This window comes from Anabrus simplex, chromosome 1 (assembly GCF_040414725.1).
Source record: "Anabrus simplex isolate iqAnaSimp1 chromosome 1, ASM4041472v1, whole genome shotgun sequence".
Lineage (NCBI taxonomy): Eukaryota > Metazoa > Arthropoda > Insecta > Orthoptera > Tettigoniidae > Anabrus > Anabrus simplex.
In genome coordinates, this window is record NC_090265.1 from 641,666,758 (window position 1) to 641,689,070 (window position 22,313).

The 22,313-nt window shown below is 40.3% G+C and overlaps 1 protein-coding gene across 2 annotated transcripts in view; it reads right to left on the reverse strand.

Moving 5' to 3' along the window:
* The window catches only part of Trhn (tryptophan hydroxylase), a 177,785-nt gene extending 156,597 nt beyond the window's left edge, over positions 1-21,188 (reverse strand). Inside the window, exon 1 of one of the 2 annotated variants that reach the window (XM_067135743.2) lies at positions 21,096-21,188. In XM_067135743.2, the coding sequence (XP_066991844.1) occupies positions 21,096-21,188 (93 nt within the window). The remainder of the gene's footprint in view (positions 1-21,095) is intronic. The other variant, XM_067135741.2, reaches the window with a different exon arrangement.
* Positions 21,189-22,313: the final 1,125 nt, after the last annotated feature.

Below are 22,313 nucleotides of genomic sequence, written 5' to 3' on the forward strand. Positions count from 1 at the left end.
ACAGAAGACACTTTCAAAACATTCTTGTGGAGGCAAGCAAAAGTGGAAAAATGATGACAGAGCATACGAAACGTTTTCCAACTTCAATCCTTGGTGAAGGTGTAAGTGAAACGAGCCTATTGCTGTGTGATTCCTAGTGAGGTTTAGATGTAAGTTTTCCAAACAAAGACTTTATATTGCCACCGACAACAAAAAAGTATCGCCAGTCTCTTGATGTGTTATTCTTTCGACAATATACTCTTCTTAGCCTCTAGAAACGCTATGTATCATATAAGATACGCCATGTTTTTTATATTTTTCTGGCTGTGACAATCAGTGTAACTTGCGGTGGCTTCTTGTATCATACATGGTACATTCTGTGTTTTATATTTGTATAGTTGTTGTTGTCGACTTCTATTGGAAGGCATAGGTGGCTGCACTCTGTGTATATCAGAGCTTGGTATAGTCTCGGACGTATCATATATGCCACAACGAGGAATAATCCTAGAACCGCTCTCCAAATATTCCAAAAATACTATTGTTACAGGTATATCGTACTTCCCCCTTACGATGTCAAGATATCCCCCACAGAACTCCAAAGGCCTCCATGGCCAAAGTTTTCCCCTACCTAAAATATTATTTTTGTAGATTTGTCATATTTTGTTATCTAACAGTCCATTAAACACAACACTATTTTTAAATGTATAAATTTGGCCTTGGGGTCTTTAGAGGATTTGAGAAGGATCACTGATTTTTGTAAGAATACAATGTGAAAAAACACAGGTAAACTTTCATAATTGGAATTTCATCAAAAATGCGCTCTGTAATATACAATCAGTTTTCTGCACCAAAGTAAAAGCCTATGTTTCAATATACTTGACGTACCCATATCGTCATTTGAAAATGTAATTAGTGTGGCTTTTGATACCAGACTGCTTGAATTCTAAAGTGATTTTAAATGTAAAGGTGTGGCTTTAGTGAGATGTCTATATCGTTCTCTTCCACGTTGCTTTAATCGCTTCACTGAAATGCCACATTTGGACTTAGAAGACTAACACAGCAAGCACTATCAGGTCAGTAGAGCAAATGTATTTTACGTAACGCAATTAATTTAATCAGAGGGTTTGTGACACTGTTGATACAAAATGTAACGCTATACTCAGGGCACCGAGCTCGATAGCTGTAGTCGCTTAAGTGCGGCCAGTATCCAGTATTCGGGAGATAGGTGGTTCGAACCCCACTGTCGGCAGCCCTGAAGATGGTTTTCCGTGGTTTCCCATTTTCATACCAGGCAAATGCTGGGGCTGTACCTTCATTAAGGCCACGGCCGCTTCCTTCCCAGTCCTAGCCCTTTCCTGTCCCATCGTCGCCATAAGATCTATCTTTGTCGGTGCGACGTAAAGCCAATAGCAAAAAAAAAAAAAATACTCAGGGCACTGAATTTCGTGTGTTCTTCTTCATTATTATATTGATATGTTTCCTTGCGTTACACAAGTTTCCCTATCAGCATTTGGATAAATGATTATTGAAATATCTCTTGACGTAGAATGAACCTTTTTGCATAAGCATGGCTCAGACCACTGTTACTGTGATGGACAATCTATTTTATAAACGTTTGTGTGGCTCAGAGTGTTTGAGGTCAAGGCTACAAAATCTATTAAGGATGTCGAAAAGTCTCACAAGGCAGAATGTGATGCACGTGACTAATTTTTATTAGAATGTGCAAACAGAGATTCAACCCTGGCGTATACACCAGTTTTTGCCAGAAAGGAATTGTGTCACGCCACAGCATTAATTGCTAATGTTGTAAAACTATTGTCATAATATTATCAAACAGGGTATATAATTAGTTTCTTGATGTGAAATAATAAGTAGTATAATAAAGATACAGTAGATCTGTCTGTCCGGCTCCATGGCTAAATGGTTAGCGTGCTGGCCTTTGGCCACAGGGGTCCCGGGTTCGATTCCCGGCAGGGTCGGGAATTTTAACCTTAATTGGTTAATTTCGCTGGCCCGGGGGCTGGGTGTATGTGTTGTCTTCATCATCATTTCATCCTCATCATGACGCGCAGATCGCCTACGGGTGTCAAATTAAAAGACCTGCATCTGGCGAGCCGAACTTGTCCTCGGGCACTCCCGGCACTAAAAGCCATACGCCATTTCATTTTTTCCAGTAGATCTGTCTGCCGTATTTATATGGCAAGTTTCCTTCCAACTCGCAATTAATTATTGCCCAGATTTTATTTCAAAAGAAAGCTGAAAACAAATAACAGAAACATTTTCCATTATCAGGCCTACAATGTCTTCACAGCTGGGTGGGCTGCAAAATAACATGTCATGCACATAAAGCTGAAGGGGTATTACGAACCCTTCATGGACACCTGTGTAACAACCCAAACCAAAGAGAGAGGAAAACATTTCCTATTCGTCAGCGGGAACAAGTACTCGAATATAACATGACTGCACATGACTCACAGGTCACTTTCCTTCGTTATTGCACCTGATTGTAAACGGCGGACATGGTCACAATCAAAATACAAATGTGCATATATCAAGCGAGTTGGTTATACAAATTGGGTAACAGAGCTGTGTGCTTACATTCGGAATATTGTGGACTCGAACCCTACTGTAGGAAGACCTAAACATGGCTGTATCTTAGTTAGTCGGTATCAGTGCGACGTAAAACAAACAGAAAAAGTACACATGGCATTCTAAGTTCAAAATAAGTTTTGTTCTTGCGGGTTGTTCCTGTTTCTTATACTAGCCCGCATAACGCACACTAGACACTCGAAATGTATCGCTCGTCTTTAGCAAGAACTGTGTCAAAACTAAAGAAATCCTGAACTTTCCTTGAGAACTTCGGTCTGCCTCATCAATCTCGTCACAACGTCATCTCTCAATATGTTTCTAACGATGCCCTCAGGGAGCAGTGTAGATCTATCTAAGTGTTTCCAGAAGGAGGTAGAGATATTTTCAATTTATCTTACTCTATTCTGTTCTTCTCCGAAACAGAGCAGTGATATACACTACGCCGCTGTACAATCGTTATGTTTCCGATTAATAATGAGCTCAGTGTAAGAAATACAGAAATTATAGCAAAATTATGAAATTATATATTAAATTTTTTAATTTTAACAATGTATTTTACGTCGCACCGACACAGGCAGATCTTACGGTGACGATGGGATAGGAAAGGCCTAGGAGTGGGAAGGAACCGGTCATAGCCTTAACTAAGGTTCAACCGCAGCATTTGCCTGGTTTGTAAGTGGGAAATCACGGAAAACAATCTTCAGGGCTGCCGACAGTGGGGTTCGAACCCACCTTCTCCCGGATACAAGCTCACAGCTGTGCACCCGTAACCGCACGGCCAACTCGCCCTGTTTAACTTCTTCGTGTGTGGATCAGTGATAGAGCGTCGACTTCTGGATCCCAAGATCACGGGTTCAAATCCGATGGAGGTAGTCGGAGTTTTGTAGGAGGAGGTGGCGTGGTGGGAGTGATGTCCGTTCGATGTCGTACGATGTCGGTATGCAGAAGATTTCTAGTGAAACATCTGGTGTTTACCCGACAAAGTTAATTTAAAAACTTAGACATAGATTGCCCAAGTTCGATCTCTCTGCCATCTGGTAGAGTAACACGGAACGCCAAAATCTACGAGCAGACAACCTAGATGGCATCAAATTAAAACCTGCAGGAGGTATTTGCGTCCATATATTATTATTACTATTATTAACTTTTTACCACATGATTTACGTCTCATCAACACAGGCAGGTTTTATGAAAACGATGGGGTGGGAAAGGGCTAGGACTGAAGAGGAAGTGACCATGGTCTGAATTAAGATACAGCCGCAGCGTATGCTGGTGTGAAAATTGGAAACCACGGAACACCATATTCAGGACTACCTCCAGTGGGATACGAATCCACTGTCTTCTGAATGCAATCTGACAGCTACGTGACGCAAACCGCGACTTTTATTATTACCTCTTCCGTAATCGTTTTCACGTGTATATTATCAGATCTGAATACTTTTCCATAAAAACTGTGAAATTTGACCTCTTGAATGGACCAAGCAATGGATTTCAAAGTTTGCTATTTGCTTTACGCCACACCGACACAGATATGTCTTACGGCGACGATGGGATAGAAATGGCCTAGGAATTGCACGGATGCGACCGTGGCCTTAATTAAGGTAGAGCCCCAGTATTTGTCTGGTGTGAACATGGGAAACCACGGAAAACTATCTTCAGGGCTGTCGACAGTGGGGCTCGAATCCACTATCTCCCGATTACTGGATACTTGCCGCACTTAAGCGACTGCAGCTATCGAGCTCGGTATCACCGTTTGAAATGTTTGTTAACATCTATGACAAACATACTCATATAGAAATTAGCTGCCTCTGTGGATCAGTGGTAGAGTGTCGGCCTCCGGATCCCAAGATAGCGGGCTCAAACCCGGCAGGGGTAGTCGGATTTTTGAAGTGCGGAAGAAAGTCCATTCGACACTCCATGTCGTAAGATGTCGGCATGTAAAAGATCTCCGGTGACACATTTGGTGTTTACCCGACAAAATTCATTAAATCTCAGCCATAGACGCCCAAGAGAGTTTTGGTTTACTCGGTCTGCCATCTAGTGGGGGCCTAGAGTAAAATGGAACGTCGAAATTGACGAGCAGACAGCCAGATGGCGTCAAAATTGAAATGTCTGCACACGGTAGCTGAGGCCATACGATTATTATTATTATTATTATTATTATTATTATTATATAGAAATTGCACTGCATGGTTCATTTTCCCATCCTGTAACACTTATGAAAATATGTTATTCGAAGGATACATATGATCCAAAATGGATATCTGTTCTATAACATTTTTACTTACATAAATAAAATTATAATTGTGTCTGTACATTAGACACTTTTTGTGCAATGCCTCCGCTTTTTAAATGTCTTATTAGGTCGAAAGTAGGTTTACTTCGGTTTTTATCTATCTGTCTGTCTGTCTGTTTATTTTTGTGTTACGAAATCTCGGGAGAAGGTGGTGGGGGCGATTATTGTTTTAAAGGGAAGTACTACTAGGCAACCGTACTCTATATAACATTAATAATTAGAGAGAGAAAAACGACTTAACAGTTTTTTTGGGAACACAGCATTTACGTTCAAGAATAGGTTTTTTGTTCACTGGACTATATATTTTGTGCTTTCCTCATAGTGACCTCCCGAGGCTGAGTGGACCCCGTTCCAGCCCTGGTACCACTTTTCAAATTTCGTGGCAGAGCCGGGAATCGAACCCGGACATCCGGGGTTGGCAGATAATCACGCTAACCACTACACCACAGAGGCGGTACAGTTAATAGCAACAGGAAAATTTAATATTAATATTACGGGGGCCAAATGAAAAAAAACTTTTTACGGAGGCCAAATGATTTTTTTTTAATTTCCCTGTTGCTATTAAATGTACCGCCTCTGTGGTGTAGTGGTTAGCGTGATTAGCTGCCAACCCCGGAGGTACGGGGTCGATTCCCGGCTCTGCCACGAAATTTGAAAAGTGGTACGAGGGCTGGAACGCGGTCCACTCAGCCTCGGGAGGTCAACTGAGTAGAGGTGGGTTCGATTCCCACCTCAGCCATCCTGGAAGTGGTTTTCCGTGGTTTCCCACTTCTCCTCCAGGCAAATGCCGGGATGGTACCTAACTTAAGGCCATGACCGCTTCCTTCCCTCTTCCTTGCCTGTCCCATCCAAACTTCCCATCCCTCCAGGAGGCTCCTATTCAGCATAGCAGGCGAGGCCGCCTGGGCGAGGTACTGGTCATTCTCCTCAGTTGTATCCCTGACCCAAAGTCTGAATCTCCAGGACACTGCCCTTGAGGCGGTAGAGGAGGGATCCCTCGCTGATGTCCGAGGGAAAAACCGATCCTGGAGGGTAAACAGATTACGAACGAACGCTATTAACTGTACCACCAATCATTTCTCAGTGATAAAATGCGGTTTAACTGTTCGTTTGGTTTGAGATGTAGCAGAGAGCGGTTCGCTGTACTCTGCATTAATTGTGTATGACGTTGGTGCGTTAATATTTTCCAGTAAAGTACAGTAAAGTGACAATGGTAACCAATAGCATTAGGAGAAATACAATAAAATGTGCATTTACCGACAAGACAAATAAACCGGGGCGAGCAGAAATTCATGAATGGATTCAGCAAACCTTAAAACTTACCGTGTATCAACTGGAAGCCATTCAACTCGACAATCTGGAAACCCCTGTTGACATCAAGCTAACCAGTAAACTACTGATGGAGAAGATATTACTAACTACAAACGTAAAATCACCGGTACAAAAATTTAATGGTTCCTTCTCTGATGTTGTTATTACATATCCGAATAATGAACCTACCAATAGAAATGCCGAACGAGAAAATAATGTCATCTTTTAACAAGTATGTGAAAGTCAGGGAAATTAGAAATGAAAGATGGTCTTCAACTTACATCTATAACATTTACAGTGGTATCAGAGCTATGCGAATGGAATTTAAAACTGCCATACCACCCATCGTGGTCATAGAGGGATATAAAGCGCAGGTAATATATGAAGGGCAACCTAATTCTCTTGCTTTTACTGCAACGCTATGGATCACTTTAGACAAGATTGCCCCATACGGCGAGGTGAGAACGACAAAAAAACAGGGCCAAGATTACTCAGTGATATAGTTGCGGAAAGGGAACATCACACTGATTCACCCGCTGTATTAGAGATGGATACTATACCCACAAGTATGCTTCACACGGAAAAATCTGCCCCAGTACAAACACAGGCTGCAGAACAACACTCAGTTGATGAATCACATAGTCACTCCAATGCCTTATCGTCAACACAAGTCAGCCAGGCAGCCTCACCGAACGACATTCCACACAGCAGCAAATACAGCTACTGTGTAGAGATGAGAAGAATGCAAGAATGAGGAATGTGGCCTGCAAGCACCAACTTCCTGTTCTGCCCAGACAGATCGGCTCTTATCTGTTCTTATCTGCTACACGAAAACATTGACTCACACTTTGCAGTTTGCTGGATTACAACTGACAAGAGCGAAGAGCTGCCAGTAGTAGATAATGTAAATTCGCCTGGGTAATAGCGGAGTTGCTATGGTAACCACTGCGTCACTGGCTCTGCTGGTGAAAACCCCTTCGCCCCGTGCCTCACCCAATATGTGCATTCTTCTGATCTCCCAACAATATCACCACAAGACGAACACGAGCAACAACGAACATCCGATAGTAGTCAACACAAGAATGAAGGTCATGTCGGAACAGAACTTTCTCTCATACACAACCACGAACAGGAAACTGTAAACACACCTGTCAACACTAAAGTTGAGAATACAATAAATGCTAGGACACTAAAGAAACCAGGAGAGAGGGACATAGGTATTTAACCACTGAACAAGAGCGTTATTCAAGACACTGCGACTAAAAACATGCAATGGGCTGATGAGATCGAAGCGGAAACCTCGAATCTTATGGAAATACAAGAGACGAGGTCAGGGAATCAAGACAGCTTGAAGAGAAATGAAACACCAACCCAAGAAGTTGCAATTTCGAAAAGCAAAACAAAAGTAAAAACACATATACCCTCGAGGGAGGAAACACAGAAGCCATACAACAGCAGAGACCCGCAGCTACATGTGACTAGAGTAGGTGATAGACGATAGAGTCTCTCCCCCATCCCCGTTGAATTTATTAGGAGAAGAAACATGTATATTTTCACGATTATGCTGTTAACATACACACTGATGACACTAAATATAAATCGTATTCAAACTGCAAGTAAACAGTCGCTCCTTAAACAGCTTATTCGTGACCAGGACGTGGATATCGTTATGTTGCAAGAAGTGGAAACAGAAGACCTTGCTCCCATTCCTGGATACGATGAAATTATTAATGTTAACGAGCACAAACGCGGAACAGCCGTATACATTAAGGACAATATACTATACTCGGACACAACACCCCTGCCAAATTCTCGAGGTATCAGTATACGTATTCGGGACTTACTAATTGTAAACATCTATGCCTCACCCGGCTCCCAAGCAAGGACGCAAAGACGACTGTTCTATACCACAGACATCCTTCCGCTTTTTTACAGACATAGAGACAATATGATCCTTGGAGGTGATTTTAACGCAGTATTATCACCCAAAGGCCAAACAGGATAGTTCCAGCGATGTCCCGCGCTATCTGATTTAATAAAAGGGCTACGTCTAAAAGATACATGGGATGTGAAGCAACAGAGATCAGCTGGATATACGTATTATTACCAAGATGGCGCTTCTCGACTAGATAGAATATATGTCAGCAAGGGACTGAAAGAACAAGTGAGGGAAACAGATGTCTGCCCAGTGGAATTTTCAAACCATTGTGCGTTTATCTGTATGGTCCGACAACCTGAGTGGGGACCAAGACGTGGATGAGGAATTTGGAGGTTAAATGAATCTATTTTGAAGAACATGGACTTACAAGAATTTTTTTTCGCTGAATGGCAAAAATGGAAAACATACATACCCAGATATAGAGATACTCTTGATTGGTGGCTGTTATACGCTAAACCTCGCACAATCCGGCTATTGAAGTCTTACAGTGCTGAGAGGAGAAGGCAGTTAAACCAAACGACAGAATTCTATTATAAATGCTTAAGACAGCTATATAAGGAGGATCCTACCAACCCTGATACCTATCGAAGAATAAAGAAAACAAGAGCGTAGCTACTAATAATACAGCGAAGAGAAATGGAAGGTTTGAAAATTCAAGAACAAGATCATCCAATTCTTGCCAACGAGTCTCCTTCCAGTTACCACCTTACAAGAAATTGCAGGAAAGGATATCAAAAATACACCAATGACATCGAAACAAATAATGGACAAATAACGAACAGCCCCGAAATAATAAAAGACCCTGAAGATGGTTTTCCATGGTTTCCCATTTTCACACCAGGAAAATGCTGGGGATGTACCTCAATTAAGGCCACGGCCGCTTCCTCCCCACTCCTAGCTCCTTCCTTCCCCATCGTCGCCATAAGACCTATCTGTGTCGGTGCGACGTAAAGCCACTAGCAAAAAAACATAATAAAAGAAATGGCGGTGATCTTTATCCAGTCATTGTGTAACGAAGAATCGCCCACCATCATAAATCACCAACACCCCTTCCTTGATGGTATAAGAGGAAGAATTCAGCATAGAGAATAAGAAAGTTTGACCCAAGACATCACCTTAGTAGAAATCCAGCAGGCAATACTACAAAGCGCACCGAACAAATCTCCCGGCCCCGATGGTCTAGGAAGAGCCTTTTACATGACATACTGGTCCATAATTAGAGATTAACTTGTTGCAGCAATGAATGATGCCTGTAATTAAGAAAGGAACATCGACAAGATGAAAGAGGGCCTTGTGTTCCTTCTTCCCAAGATGACAAATCCAAGCAAGTTATCTGACTTTCGGCCCATAACGCTCGTAAATGTTGACTATAAACTATTAACTAAATGTGTGAAAAAGAGACTAACTGCGTTTATGGAGGACGCCACATCCGAACACCAGTCTGCTGCGATACCAGGAAGATGTGTAATAAATTCTCTATGTGTCGTTTGGGATACTATAAGCGAGTCATTAGTCAACAATAAAAAGAAGCTACTAACATCACTAGATTTTGACCAGCATTTGACAGGGGTAAACCACAAATATATAACTGAAACACTCAATGCCCTTGGCTTTGATACTCGATTCACGACTCTCATGGGCAAAATTATTAATGGAGGCTCTTCAAAGAATAACATAAATGGTTATTTAACAAGGCCAATCCACATCCACAGAGGAGTACGGCAAGGGTGTCCGCTGTCTATGTTGTTCTTCGTTCTCTCCCCAGAACCCCTTCTTAACAATCTACAGCAAACTTTCAGTCCTAGAAATCTAGATATTGTCGCATTCGCAGATGATGTTACTCTAATAATCGATGAAACCATTGATATCCAGCATTTGTTCAAGGTAATCGAGGATTATGGGAGATATTCCGGGGCTCAGCTGAACCCCAGGAAGACAAAGGCGATGTGGATTGGGAAAATGGGTCGTGTCCAATGGGCACTTCCAAAGTGTGTAACATTAACACAAGAAATTAAAATTCTGGAATAACCTACTTTAACAGTGTGCACAAGATAATCAAAAAGAACTGGGCCGATGCTTTGCATTCAGTCAGGGGCATATTTCAATAGGTTAGGCATCGATCTTTCCTCTTGCAACAAAGAAAAATGTATGTGAATATGTACTGCTTAAGCAAAATATGGTATCTGAGCCAAATTCTTTCCATGCCATGGATGATTAGTAAACGTATAATTTCGGTTGTTGGTTGGTTCATTTGGCAAGGATCATTAATAGGACTTGCCAGAAGTACAATCACCTTACCTAAATCCCAGGGCGGGTTGGGACTAATTGACTTCAAAGAGAAAGCAATATCCTTGTTTCTAACAAAAAACTTAAAGCTCTTTCACAAAGCAGGGGATCATAAATCGAAGAACTTCCTCACAAGATTGTGTAGTCTTCAACAATGCATTAACCCACAAGCTTATTATGACATCCATCATCATTCACCTCACGCAAGATATCTGAGAGTCGAGTTAAGTTATATGCCAAAGGACGTCGTCGCATCTCCAGATGTCTCAACGAAAAAGGTTTATAGCTTTATACTGTTTCAACAGTATTTAGCCCCTAACATAATGAAAGCAGCTATGGTAATCAACTGGAATCGAGCATGGAAGAATATTTCCAATCGCATACTTCCAGACGCAATAAAAAGAAAGTTAGTTTAAAGTAATCCATGACATTATACCGACAAACAGCAGACTTCATCCCATTCATATGATGAAGACGGATTTGTGCAACTTCTGTCGACATAAAGATACAATCCAACACCGACTTACAATTGTACGCAGATTCGACCGACATGGAATAAATTTAAACAGAAGCTGAAGTGTATCATTGGACGTCCGAACACATATCGCACCTGAACAGTGCTGTCGTGTTACTGTTAGCTTGTTATGTCGACTGTGTGCTGAAATCTTCTGAGCCTTACAGTGACCTCGAATGAATGTCCGAGATAAGTGACTATGTTTTAATGAGCATTCAGTGTCCGCAAAGGAAGCGATAGTTGGGAGAATATGTAGAGCAGCTAAGTAGTGGTCTGTAAGTGTAAAGTGCTGGAAGTGCCAAGGGTAAATTTAATTTTTTTTAAAAAAATCAAGATGGACTGTATAAAAATGTGATATTACGTTTGTGTGATTCATTAGTTTGTTACTTGTTAATTCTTGTCAAGTACAGATGGGCATTATTGTGATGTTCTGAGACTTCCAATAATCAATGAACATTAGGCAATAATAAGTTGTAAAGACGGTCCCTGTTGTGTTTTTGTCTATCTAATTGTGTGTTCATTTGTTAAACAATTGAAATAATTTTATGTATTACCTATTACATGTAAATAAGTCAGATGTGAAAAGAAAACCTGTTCGCTGTATTAGAAATAATTACCCTTAAAATCAATCACTGCTCTTTGAGAAATGATGAATGCGTTTTCATAGTTCATAACAAGTCATCAGATAAGTGTGAACATTGTATATGTTGCAATGTTGTTCACCAAAAAACCCAAACCCCAAACCACATGGCAGTACAGCCCTTGAAGGGCCTTGGCCTACCAAGCGACAGCAGCTCAGCCCGAAGGCCTGCAGATTACGAGGTGTCGTGTGGTCAACACGATGAATCCTCTCGGCCGTTATTCTTGGCTCTCTAGACCGAATGTTGTTTACAGTCACAGGATATTGAGCGCGTCTATCCCTTGAGTCGTTTGACGAGGCCGCCCCATCCCAAACGGTGAAGAAAAAACTATTTATTTATCCTTGAAAGAGGATGATTACGATATCACTCTTTTGAAAATAATATTGGATTCGTCCCATCCTAAACATAACAGGCCTATACAACCCTGAACATTTAGTTACGTTCCATAAAATAGCTTACACTATAACACGGCATTTTTCTTGGAAAGGAAAGTATGTTTAACGAAAACATGTACACATAACGCAATTTTCTTATTTATGTGTATGCGTGGAAGGGTGGACGAATGTTTATGTGACTCCGGATGTGTGAGAATGTACGGCAGTATGAATGCGTTGGCCTTGCTGGAGCATATAGGGGCATTCATGTGTGTGTAAGGAAAATTACTTGATAATGTAAAATAGATCATGTGAATAACTTGTTATGTAAATAATACTTGTATGTAAACACGGTGATGGTATGCAGAAACATTATGCAGCCTATAATTGTAAGTATTTAATACTGTGATTTGAGTTGAAATGGAGGCACCATGGAGTTCGTGGGGCAATACCATTTTTTACATCCACCATCCCTAAACTGTATGGAAAATTTATAGAACAAATAATTAATAGACGTTCCTAAAATATTATTTTCTATGGAATTCGAAAACAGAACTTGTTTTTCTGTCCCAGGCTCCAATTTTGAAAAGTGTGAAATTTTGGATAAAGAGTTGTTTCTTATGTAAAATAGGATAATAGGGTGGTGGAAAATCATATATAGTAAGAAACTGCCTTCTAGATCTTCACTCTGTCGCGGAGAAAAGAAATAAAATATAAAAGAACCCCTTGTTGATCCGTCAAAAGTGATCCTACCTCCCAAAAATATAACGTATTTTTAAAGCAAATGAATAAAGAGAAGCGAGAGTCTTAGTACCTGAGGAAAGAAACGAAGCTGAATGAAGGTGTTCTCATTGGTGGTCAGATACGGCAGGCAATAAAACATGCAAACACTCACTGAATGAAGTTGAAAAATGTATGTATCTCATTCAGAAACTGTCTGGGAAACGGGAAAGGTGCGTGCAATGTGCAACTGATTCGAGGGTCTGTTATAAAAACTATCACGACTTTAAAAAAATGTCGCTGAGGCACTTGAGGAGTTTCGAAGCTCGCAGACTATTGCTTCAATTTCAAACTAAAAAAATGTTACTGGTTACAAACAACAGGAATTTCAATATATGGAATTCTTGTGTTGTCATAACTTACGGTATTCTTAGGGTTGCTTTCTTGTGTTTCATCAAATTTACCTCTATGTGCATATGAAGAGTGCTGTTCAAACGTTGCTAATTTCACTTTTAAAAAAGTTGTGGGGAAAGTGGAAGAGACGTAAAATAAATGGTACATTGAACATACCCACGATCGGGTTTGGTACAACTTTCAAGGAATTACATCTTTCTGGTCTGAACTACTCAATGCAACCGATAATATTCAACTTCAATGGTGCATGTGAAAGAAATATTGATTTAATTGTTTGGAACTGGAAATAACACTCATAATGTGTGTTATTCAATACGTCAGAAGTGTGGTGGTAGGTTTAATTAGTGACTTGGATTTTATTTTTCATATTGCTGCCAATAAAATATATTGAGAACTTATTGTTCAGCTACGAATTTCTGAATAGCATCAAAATTGTGACACTTATGCCAAAACGTTTACATACACATTCCTTACAAACGAAGTGCGATAGAAATAAACAGATTTCATGACAGTGATCAGCGACACCAATATTATATTCACACAAAGTTTCTCAGAAAGGATCAAAAAATTTTCAACGTTGTATAGTAATTAAATGCTTCGGTACTGGACCGAGACGACTTAGACCGTGCGACTTCCGTTTGCCTTTTATGACATGAAAATCATTTATGCCGAGGTCTGCGACGAAACAATACTTTGACACTTCATGTAATACAAAAGTGATTATAGCTCAAAAGTATCGTATATTCGAACGGATAAATGAACAAAGGGTGACCGTGGTAGATGACGTAATGCATATAACATCGTCACAAGATGCCCGTCCGGTTGAAGTATGGTTTCGACGGTCGAAAATCAGTTACCGCGCGGTGAAACTCAGTGCTGAGATGTCATACAGACTGAGGTGTAATTTGATTTGTTTTCTCGAGAGATATCAGAAATCACAAGAAAAAGTAAAATATATCTGTAAATACAAAAGTTATTGACAGTTTTGAGACTGAAAAATAACGTTTAAAAATTGTGCGTATATATGATTAGTAAGCGGGTAAATGTCTGCATAAAACGTACACAGAGGGAATACAGAGACTAGAAAGACTAAAACTATATCTGCTGAACAAATGAGATGCCCACGGGAGTGTAGCAAACTTGAGTCTCACCTTCCCCAAACAAACGACAAAGAACGATGTGAACATGATTATTACCTCTAATTACAGTTCACGAACGAATTTTCATGAAAATTTTCTCCAGACAAAATCCAATATATTGCTTTGTATCTGAACTGGACAGAGATTTGCTAGACATTCTTCGCTTTTGTATGTTCAAAATCAGGACAAAATCGTTAAAAACCGTGCTGAGGACAAAATATCAAAATCTAAGTTCGAATAAAGTACAAAATTTCTGTACCAAGCCGGTTTAGGAAGCCAAGAATAACGGCCGAGAGGATTCGCCGTGCTGATCACACGACACCTCATAATCTGCAGACCTTCGGGTTGATCAGCCGTCTCTTGATATGCCATGGCCCTTCGGAGCTGTTGCGCCATGGGGTTTGGTTTTATTTTTCTACCAGGCTGATCTGCTTAGAAGATAGAGCGCTGTTTTCTAAGACCGAGTTCTCGGATTCGATTCTGGCTTCGTGTGATGTTAGTTTTTATCGTTTGCTATTTGTTTTACGTCGCACCGACACAGGTAGGTCTTATGGTGGCGATGGGATAAGAAAGGACTACGAAGGAAACGGACCTGGCCTTAATTAAAGTTGGAAACCATGGAAGACCATCATCAGTGCTGCAGACAGCAGGGTTCGAACCCGCTATATACCGAATGTAAGCTCACAGCTGCCCAACCCTAACCACACGGCCAACTCGCTCTGTCACACACAACAAGAACTACGCGTTTTCTAAACAGTTCTGAGTTTAGAAAGGTACAGTTATCTTACTGCACATGTATGATAACATTAACTTTACCGCACACTTCATGACACTACATCACTGGCCTCACAACTCGGCCGTAAATATCTCAACTCAAAAATGAAACATAAAAAATTTCGGCTTTTGTAACATAAATAACTATCCTGTTCCCCTAGACAATTTAATGTCTTACTAAAAATCATAGCCTTCTCCATCTGCTTCACAAGACGTTACATAGTACCGAACAGTACATAGTGACTATAACAGCGTAAACAAAGAAATATAAACAATTCAGTATGTTATGTATAACCTTACTTCTTTTAATATGTTTTCTTCCACGGAATTCATATTATTGTTATCGTGATACTTGTGCAGCGTGAAATTTTGGCATTCGTGTAATTTTGCACATGCTGTTAACGCCTCGTACTTAAACCTTTCCACTCATGCAAATAGGTCAACTTCACGAACAAGTTGCATAACTTGCTAGTAAATCGTTCATGTAATTTATAAAGCTTTTACTAGAAATATTGAGTCTACTGCGTACACACAGAACTTTAAGAGGCTCATTCCGACCGAGCAAGTGGCTACGCGGTTTGCGTCACGTAGCTATCACCTTGCATTCTGGAGATGGCTTTCCGTGGTTTCCCATTTTCAAACCAAGCAAATGCTGTGGCTTTAGCTTAATTAAGGCCATGGTTCGTTCCTTCCTTCCCACTACTCGCCCTTTCCTATCCCATCGTCGCCGTAAGACCTGTCTGTGTCGGTGCGACATATAACAAATTACAAAAAGAGACTCATTCCGTAGTTTTGGATTAGTCCCCTGAAATTTTGTTTCTCGTACTTGATACATAAGCAATTATTATAAGCGGAAGTCACGAAAATTAAAATGTTGTATTTTAGATCTTTTCTTGACAAAGGGCCAATGGCCATAGCCGTATTGACACACCGGATCCCGTGCGGTCTCCGAAATTAAGGAACATTTTGCGTGGTCAAGAAGTGGATGGGTTGCCACATGCTGTTGGTGGGTGATAGGGAATGGAGGAGCGGAAAGGAACTGGCCACACTACTGTACGTAAACTCCGGCTCAGGCACACTTCCGCGGAGGTTCGGACCTGCCTTCGGGCAGAATGCACCGTTACCTTAACAAAGGGATATCGTTGAAATAAAAGAATAATTTAAAAAAGGTTTACGGTTTTCAGAACTTGCAAATATACGGTTAGTCGCTCCATAACAGAGGCGTTAAAGGCGCAGGCGTGCTTTTTTAATCTAGATGGACTGGGTTCGTTTCCTCGTTATGAAGTTGAAACATCTAGAAGCGATATTTCAATTCCTGGATGAGCTCACAGTCCCTAGGTTCACTGAATCTACACCAAAAATGAGTACCAGGTTAATTATGTGTGTTAAAGGCAGCGGAGCAATAGTTAATCACTCTATTTCACGTAATGCTTATTTTATGGATAGTGGAAACTTATCTTCCCTATTCCTGGAGCCTTCATGACCTTGATAGAGATGGCTTTTTAATAAACGGTTAAATACAGGCTTACTCGGTTTTAGAATTTTCCTTTTCTTAATTACAACTTGCTATAATGGGTATAATTTGATGAACAGCATAACAATACCAAATACATTAGGTACGAGATGTGCTCACAGTTTATACCATCTGAGCTGTACCCGACACTGACAGAAGTAAGATACCTATCTACACATGTTTTCAAAATATTCTCTTAATGTAAATCATGACAGTTCAATAAACTTACGGGACCGGTAAAGAGCATATAAATTTACCGACCACTGTATTTCTGCTATTTGGTTATTTGCAACCATCCCACAAGCCACGATTCCAATGTTTGCGTCTTGTCCCTAGTAACGATGTTTTAAGGTTACTATTAACTAACAGGATTTTTAAGGAATTTCATAAACATTCTATTTCAACACAAATATTTCATTTCACCTGTATAAAATTAATTTCATTTAAATGTCCATCCATTTATTCGGTCTGCTTTGAAACAGTTTAAGATGATGTTAGTTATTTGCTTCCTACTGATATCATTATTTCTTCGTTTGTTTACAGCTATGACAATGGCAAGGGAAAGAAAGTGGTGAATATTTTGCTCCGTTATAGGACGAGGGGTAAGGGATCAAGAGAAATGTTTGATAAATTTCACTAACGTTTAAGGAAAGGCTACATAAATAATTTATAGGGAATCTGCCACCTGAACGACAGCTCTAAATGCAGATCATTGATGATTGATTGATTCATTTATTGATTTATTGATTGATCATTTTACTATTGAAACATTCGGATTGTTAATAATAATAATAATAATAATAATAATAATAATAATAATAATAATAATAATAATAATAATAATAATAATAATAATAATAATAATAATAATAATAATATCATTAATAATAATAATAATGTTATTTGCTTTACGTCCCACTAACTACTTTTTAAGGTCTTCGGAGACGCCGAGGCGCCGTAATTTAGTCCCGCAGGAGTTCTTTTACGTGCCAGTAAATCTACGGACACGAAGCGGACGTATTTGGTCTCCTTCAAATACCACCGAATTGAGCCAGGATCAAACCTGCCAAGTTGGAGTCAGAAGGCCAGCGCCTCAACCATCTGAGCCACTCAGCCCGGCAATTTGATTGTTGATGATCCCCAGAGCTTTGTATGTATATTTCAATAATGGTAGGAAAACTTAATATTAAATACAATATTACTATACTCTCAAAAGCCTCCGTGGCTCAGGCGGCAGCGCGCCAGCCTCTCACCACTGGGTTCCGTGGTTCAAATCCCGGTCACTCATATGAGATTTGTGCTGGACAATGCGGAGGCGGGACAGGTTTTTCTCCGGGCACTCCGGTTTTCCCTGTCATCTTTCATTGCAGCAACACTCTCCAATATCATTTCATTTCATCTGCCATTCATTAATCATTGCCCCAGACGAGTGCCACAGTCTTCGGCAGCCGGAACAATTCCTATCCTCGCCGCTAGATGGGGGCTTCATTCATTCCCTCCAGTCAAATGATTGGAAACAGGCTGTGGATTTTCACTATACTCTCGAGGCATTCTATGGGTAACAACATAAGCCTATGGACTTACAAATATTAAATGAACTGCCTAGCCGAAGTAGCAAAGGTGAACTAGGTTCTCTAGGAGGGATTTGGTTTCAATTCCCACTCAGAGAGTGAGAAATTTAGAGAAGAGACTACGCCTTCTGGAGAGCTTCACTCAGTATGCAACAAGAATGAGTATCAGGTCTATTTCTGGTGGCAATGATGCAGTGCACGGCTCTAACCTGGTAACTTTCACTCAGAAAATAACCTTCTGAGTGAAGATTAGCAGATTCGATCGTGGGTATTGTCTACTTTCTAGTTGTTTTACGTCGCACCGACACAGATTTTTCATATGGAGGCGGTGGGATAGGAAAGGGCTTGGACTGGGAAGGAAGCGAGTGTGGTCTTAAGTAAGGTACAGCCCTAGCATCTGCCTGGTATGAAAATGGGGATCCAGAGAAAATCATCTTTACGGTTAACAAGAGTGAGATTCAAACCCACTATCTTGCGTAGGCCTATGAAAACTGACAGCAACGTGATGCAAACTTCGTAGCCAACTCGCTCAGTAACACTCAGAAGGCCAACGTTCTAAATTATTATTACATTTCTAATTGTTCTTTTTTGTTATTTTTTTACATCTCAAATTTTACGGATTTCGGAGATGATGGTGCGCCGGTAAATCTATCGACACCGTGCTGACGTATTTGGGCACCACTAAATAGCATTAGACTAAGCCAAGATCGAATCCGCAAACTTCGACTCCGACGAACAACGCTCTTGTTATTATTATTATTATTTTATTATATTTTTTTGCTATTGGCTTTACGTCGCACCGACACAGATAGGTCTTATGGCGACGATGGGACAGGAAAGGGCTAAGACTGGGATGGAAGCGGCCGTAGCCTTAATTAAGGTACAGCCCCAGCATTTGCTTGGTGTGAAAATGGGAAACCACGGAAAACCATCTTCAGGGCTGCCGACAGTGGGGTTCGAACCCACTATCTCCCGAATACTGGATACTGGCCGCACTTGAGCGACTACAGCTATCGAGCTCGATATTATTATTATTATTATTATTATTATTATTATTATTATTATTGTTATTATTATTATTATTATTATTATTATTATTATTATTATTATTATTATTATTATTATTATTATTATTATTATTATTATTATTATTAACAGTTGTGTCACTAAGAATGAATAACGATTGATTTGACCGGGGAATGTACTAAAATAATAAAAAAATATTATCTTTATTCCTCACTGTCTGTTAACGATCTGCAGTAACCTACTGCCAGGAAGATCTGGGTTCCATTGTCGGTTTAAGGGACTTAAAAAAACTAACTGCACTCATTCTCAGGTTAAGACATCTGAGAGGGGATGTGGATTAAAATGGCAATTGGCTTTTCGGGTAAGTTTAAGTGATTCCTCTTTAGATTGCCCTTTCAATTCGGGATGAGATCGCGGATGGTAACACTTAACGTGCAGACTGCAGTCATCTTCTTCTCAGTTCCACATTACTGGTACGGATACCACGCCCTTACATGACTTGCAATTTTACTCAAAGTTTAGAAATCCCAAGCTCATTTCCCCCTATGGGTGGGGGTGGTAAGAGGCGACTAAGCTCTTGACTTATGAGTATGAGTTTTCGACCACGGATCCCTTAGCTCAGTCCTGGCATTGCTTCCACTTACTTGTGGCAGGCTCCTCACTTTAATCTATCCTATCCGACCTCCCTTGGTCAATTCTTATTTTTTCCAACCCTGACGGTATTAGGTTTGCGAGGCCTAGAGAGACTTTCATTTTCACGCTCTTCGTGGCCCGTATCTTTCTTTGACCGATACCTTCATTTTTCGAAGTGTTAGAACCCTTTCATTTTTCTCTCTAATTAGCGTTAATAGAGGATGGTTTCCCAGTTGTACCTCGTCGTAAAACAATCACCACCACCACTCCCAAGCCCGTTCCAAGGAAAAGAACAGTAAATCCACGCTATTGAAGTGAGTCCCATGGTTTACCCGTTAATTGGCATTAATCTTCATTAAAACTGTTCCGTAGATTTCTTAAGGGGTCCAGTAACATAAAATCAATATCATCAGTTGTACATTTTGAATAACTACTATCTATAATGAGCCACAAATGGGGGTCAATCTTAAAGTATCCCACTCTGCAAGATGTGAAAATAAAATACTATTAGATATTGTCTACGGACGATAAGAAAAAATAACATCCTGGAATTATAATTTATCTACATAATACGATGACAGTTTTTCAAATATACGAAGATGAGGAATCCTTGAAATACCTGTATTCTTCCCACACGTATCACTCCGCAATTAATAATATTTTAAACAACTCAACTATCACTTCAAGCAACGACTTAAACAAGTTCTGGACAATGATGGAAACAAATAGCACTACCAAACTAAGGATTGCTTCAAAATTCACGCAGCAAATGAGAGGAATCCCAAGAGTTAATGTTTTTCTGACTGAAAAGTACACAAGAGAGATAATATCGTGTTGATTTCTCGTTGTAGTTTGCCAAATGTATTGCTGTGCACAGTGAAGTTATAAATTGGTATATGTGTGGTATGCACTATTCTTTAGATTATTATTATTATTATTATTATTATTATTATTATTATTATTATTATTATTATTATTATTATTATTTGCCAGTGGTTGAACGTCCCACTGACACGGGCTGGGATTTGTGGAAGGTATTATCAGCCGTAGCCTTAATTAAGGTAAAGTCTGAGCATTTGCCCGGCGTGGAAATGGAAAACTACGGAAGACAATCTTCAGGGCCGTCGACGGTAGGATTCGAACCTACCATGTCCCGAACGTCAGATCACAGTTCCGTCACCCGAACTGCTGGAGTTCTGACACCTTCATCAGTATGATGTTTTATTCCGGATGATAAAGTAACATTAACATGAAAATACGGGTGTATTTTTTCTTCAGCTACGGTGAAGAAGGTGAGATTGGTTTACGAGGGCTTTATAAGATTAACATTCAACGGAGAGAATTGAAATGGCTGATGAATGAACTGTTTCGCTCACCTGCTGCGTCCTGGGCGGCGCATCCTTGAGAGCCCACTCTTCACCCGTGCGGTACAGCCAGAGTCCCAGCAGCCCCTTGCCCGACCCGCTCATCGCGTCCTCTGGCATCGCCGCCCCCAGGGCGAGCTTATATTCTCCCGCTCTTGGGCATGCGCTCGCCAGCAAGTCACTTCCATTGACGTGCGTTTAATTCATCTGCTCTTCTAGAATCGAACTCCCATGTTTTCAAATTCTCTTTTTCAAGAAAGTAAGCCAATAATGGCACTGCAAGATGGCCGACATTTACTTCTGCGTCTCCTCTCGGGGGATCATAACTTAGGAGACGTGGGTGGCGACGACTGGGCTCTAGATGAATATGCTACTGTTTCTTCTTCATTTTGTGCCTACTTCCTTTCTTTCATCTTTTCTGTCTCACCTCCTTTGGTTAGTTCTTGTTTTATTCAGATCCCAAAAGTATTAATTTTGGGAAATCTACTGTACCTTTCATTTTTAGACTTTCAATGATTCTTGCTTCCCTCTGTGGCTCGGTGGTCGAGTGCTGGACTCCGGATCTCAAAACTCGGCAGAGGTAGTCGGATTTTTGAAGAAGGGGAAGCAGTTCATAAGTCGTCGACATGCAAAATATCTGTGTTTACCCGACAATATTAATAAAAGCTCAGCCATAGATCCTCCAATAGAGATCTGGTCTCTTAACGGTAGAGTAAAACAGAACGTTAAAATTGAGATGCGGTCAGCCTAACAGGCGTCAAATAAAATGCCTGCTCGTGATAGCTGAGACCGCAGATTACTATTATTATTATTATTATTATTATTATTATTATTATTATTATTATTATTATTATTATTATTATGAGAGTCATCAATCCATAGACTGGTTCGATGTATACCACCCTATTATGTGCTAATCTTTTCCCTTCTACGTAACTACTACATCCCACATCTGCTCGAATCTGCTTGTCATATCCATACCTTGGTTTACCACTACTGTTTTTACCGCCTACACGTACCTCAAAGACTTTCTGAACAAGTCCTACGTGTCGTAAGATGTGTCCTGTCATTCTATCTCTTCTTCTCGTCAAATTTAGCCAAATCGATCTCGTCTCACCAATTCGATTCAGAGATTCTGTATCTCTTCTCTCACTTTCAGCATTCTTCTGTAACACCACATTTCAGAAGCTTCTATTCTCTTTCCTTCTGAGCAAGTTATCGTATTTCTTT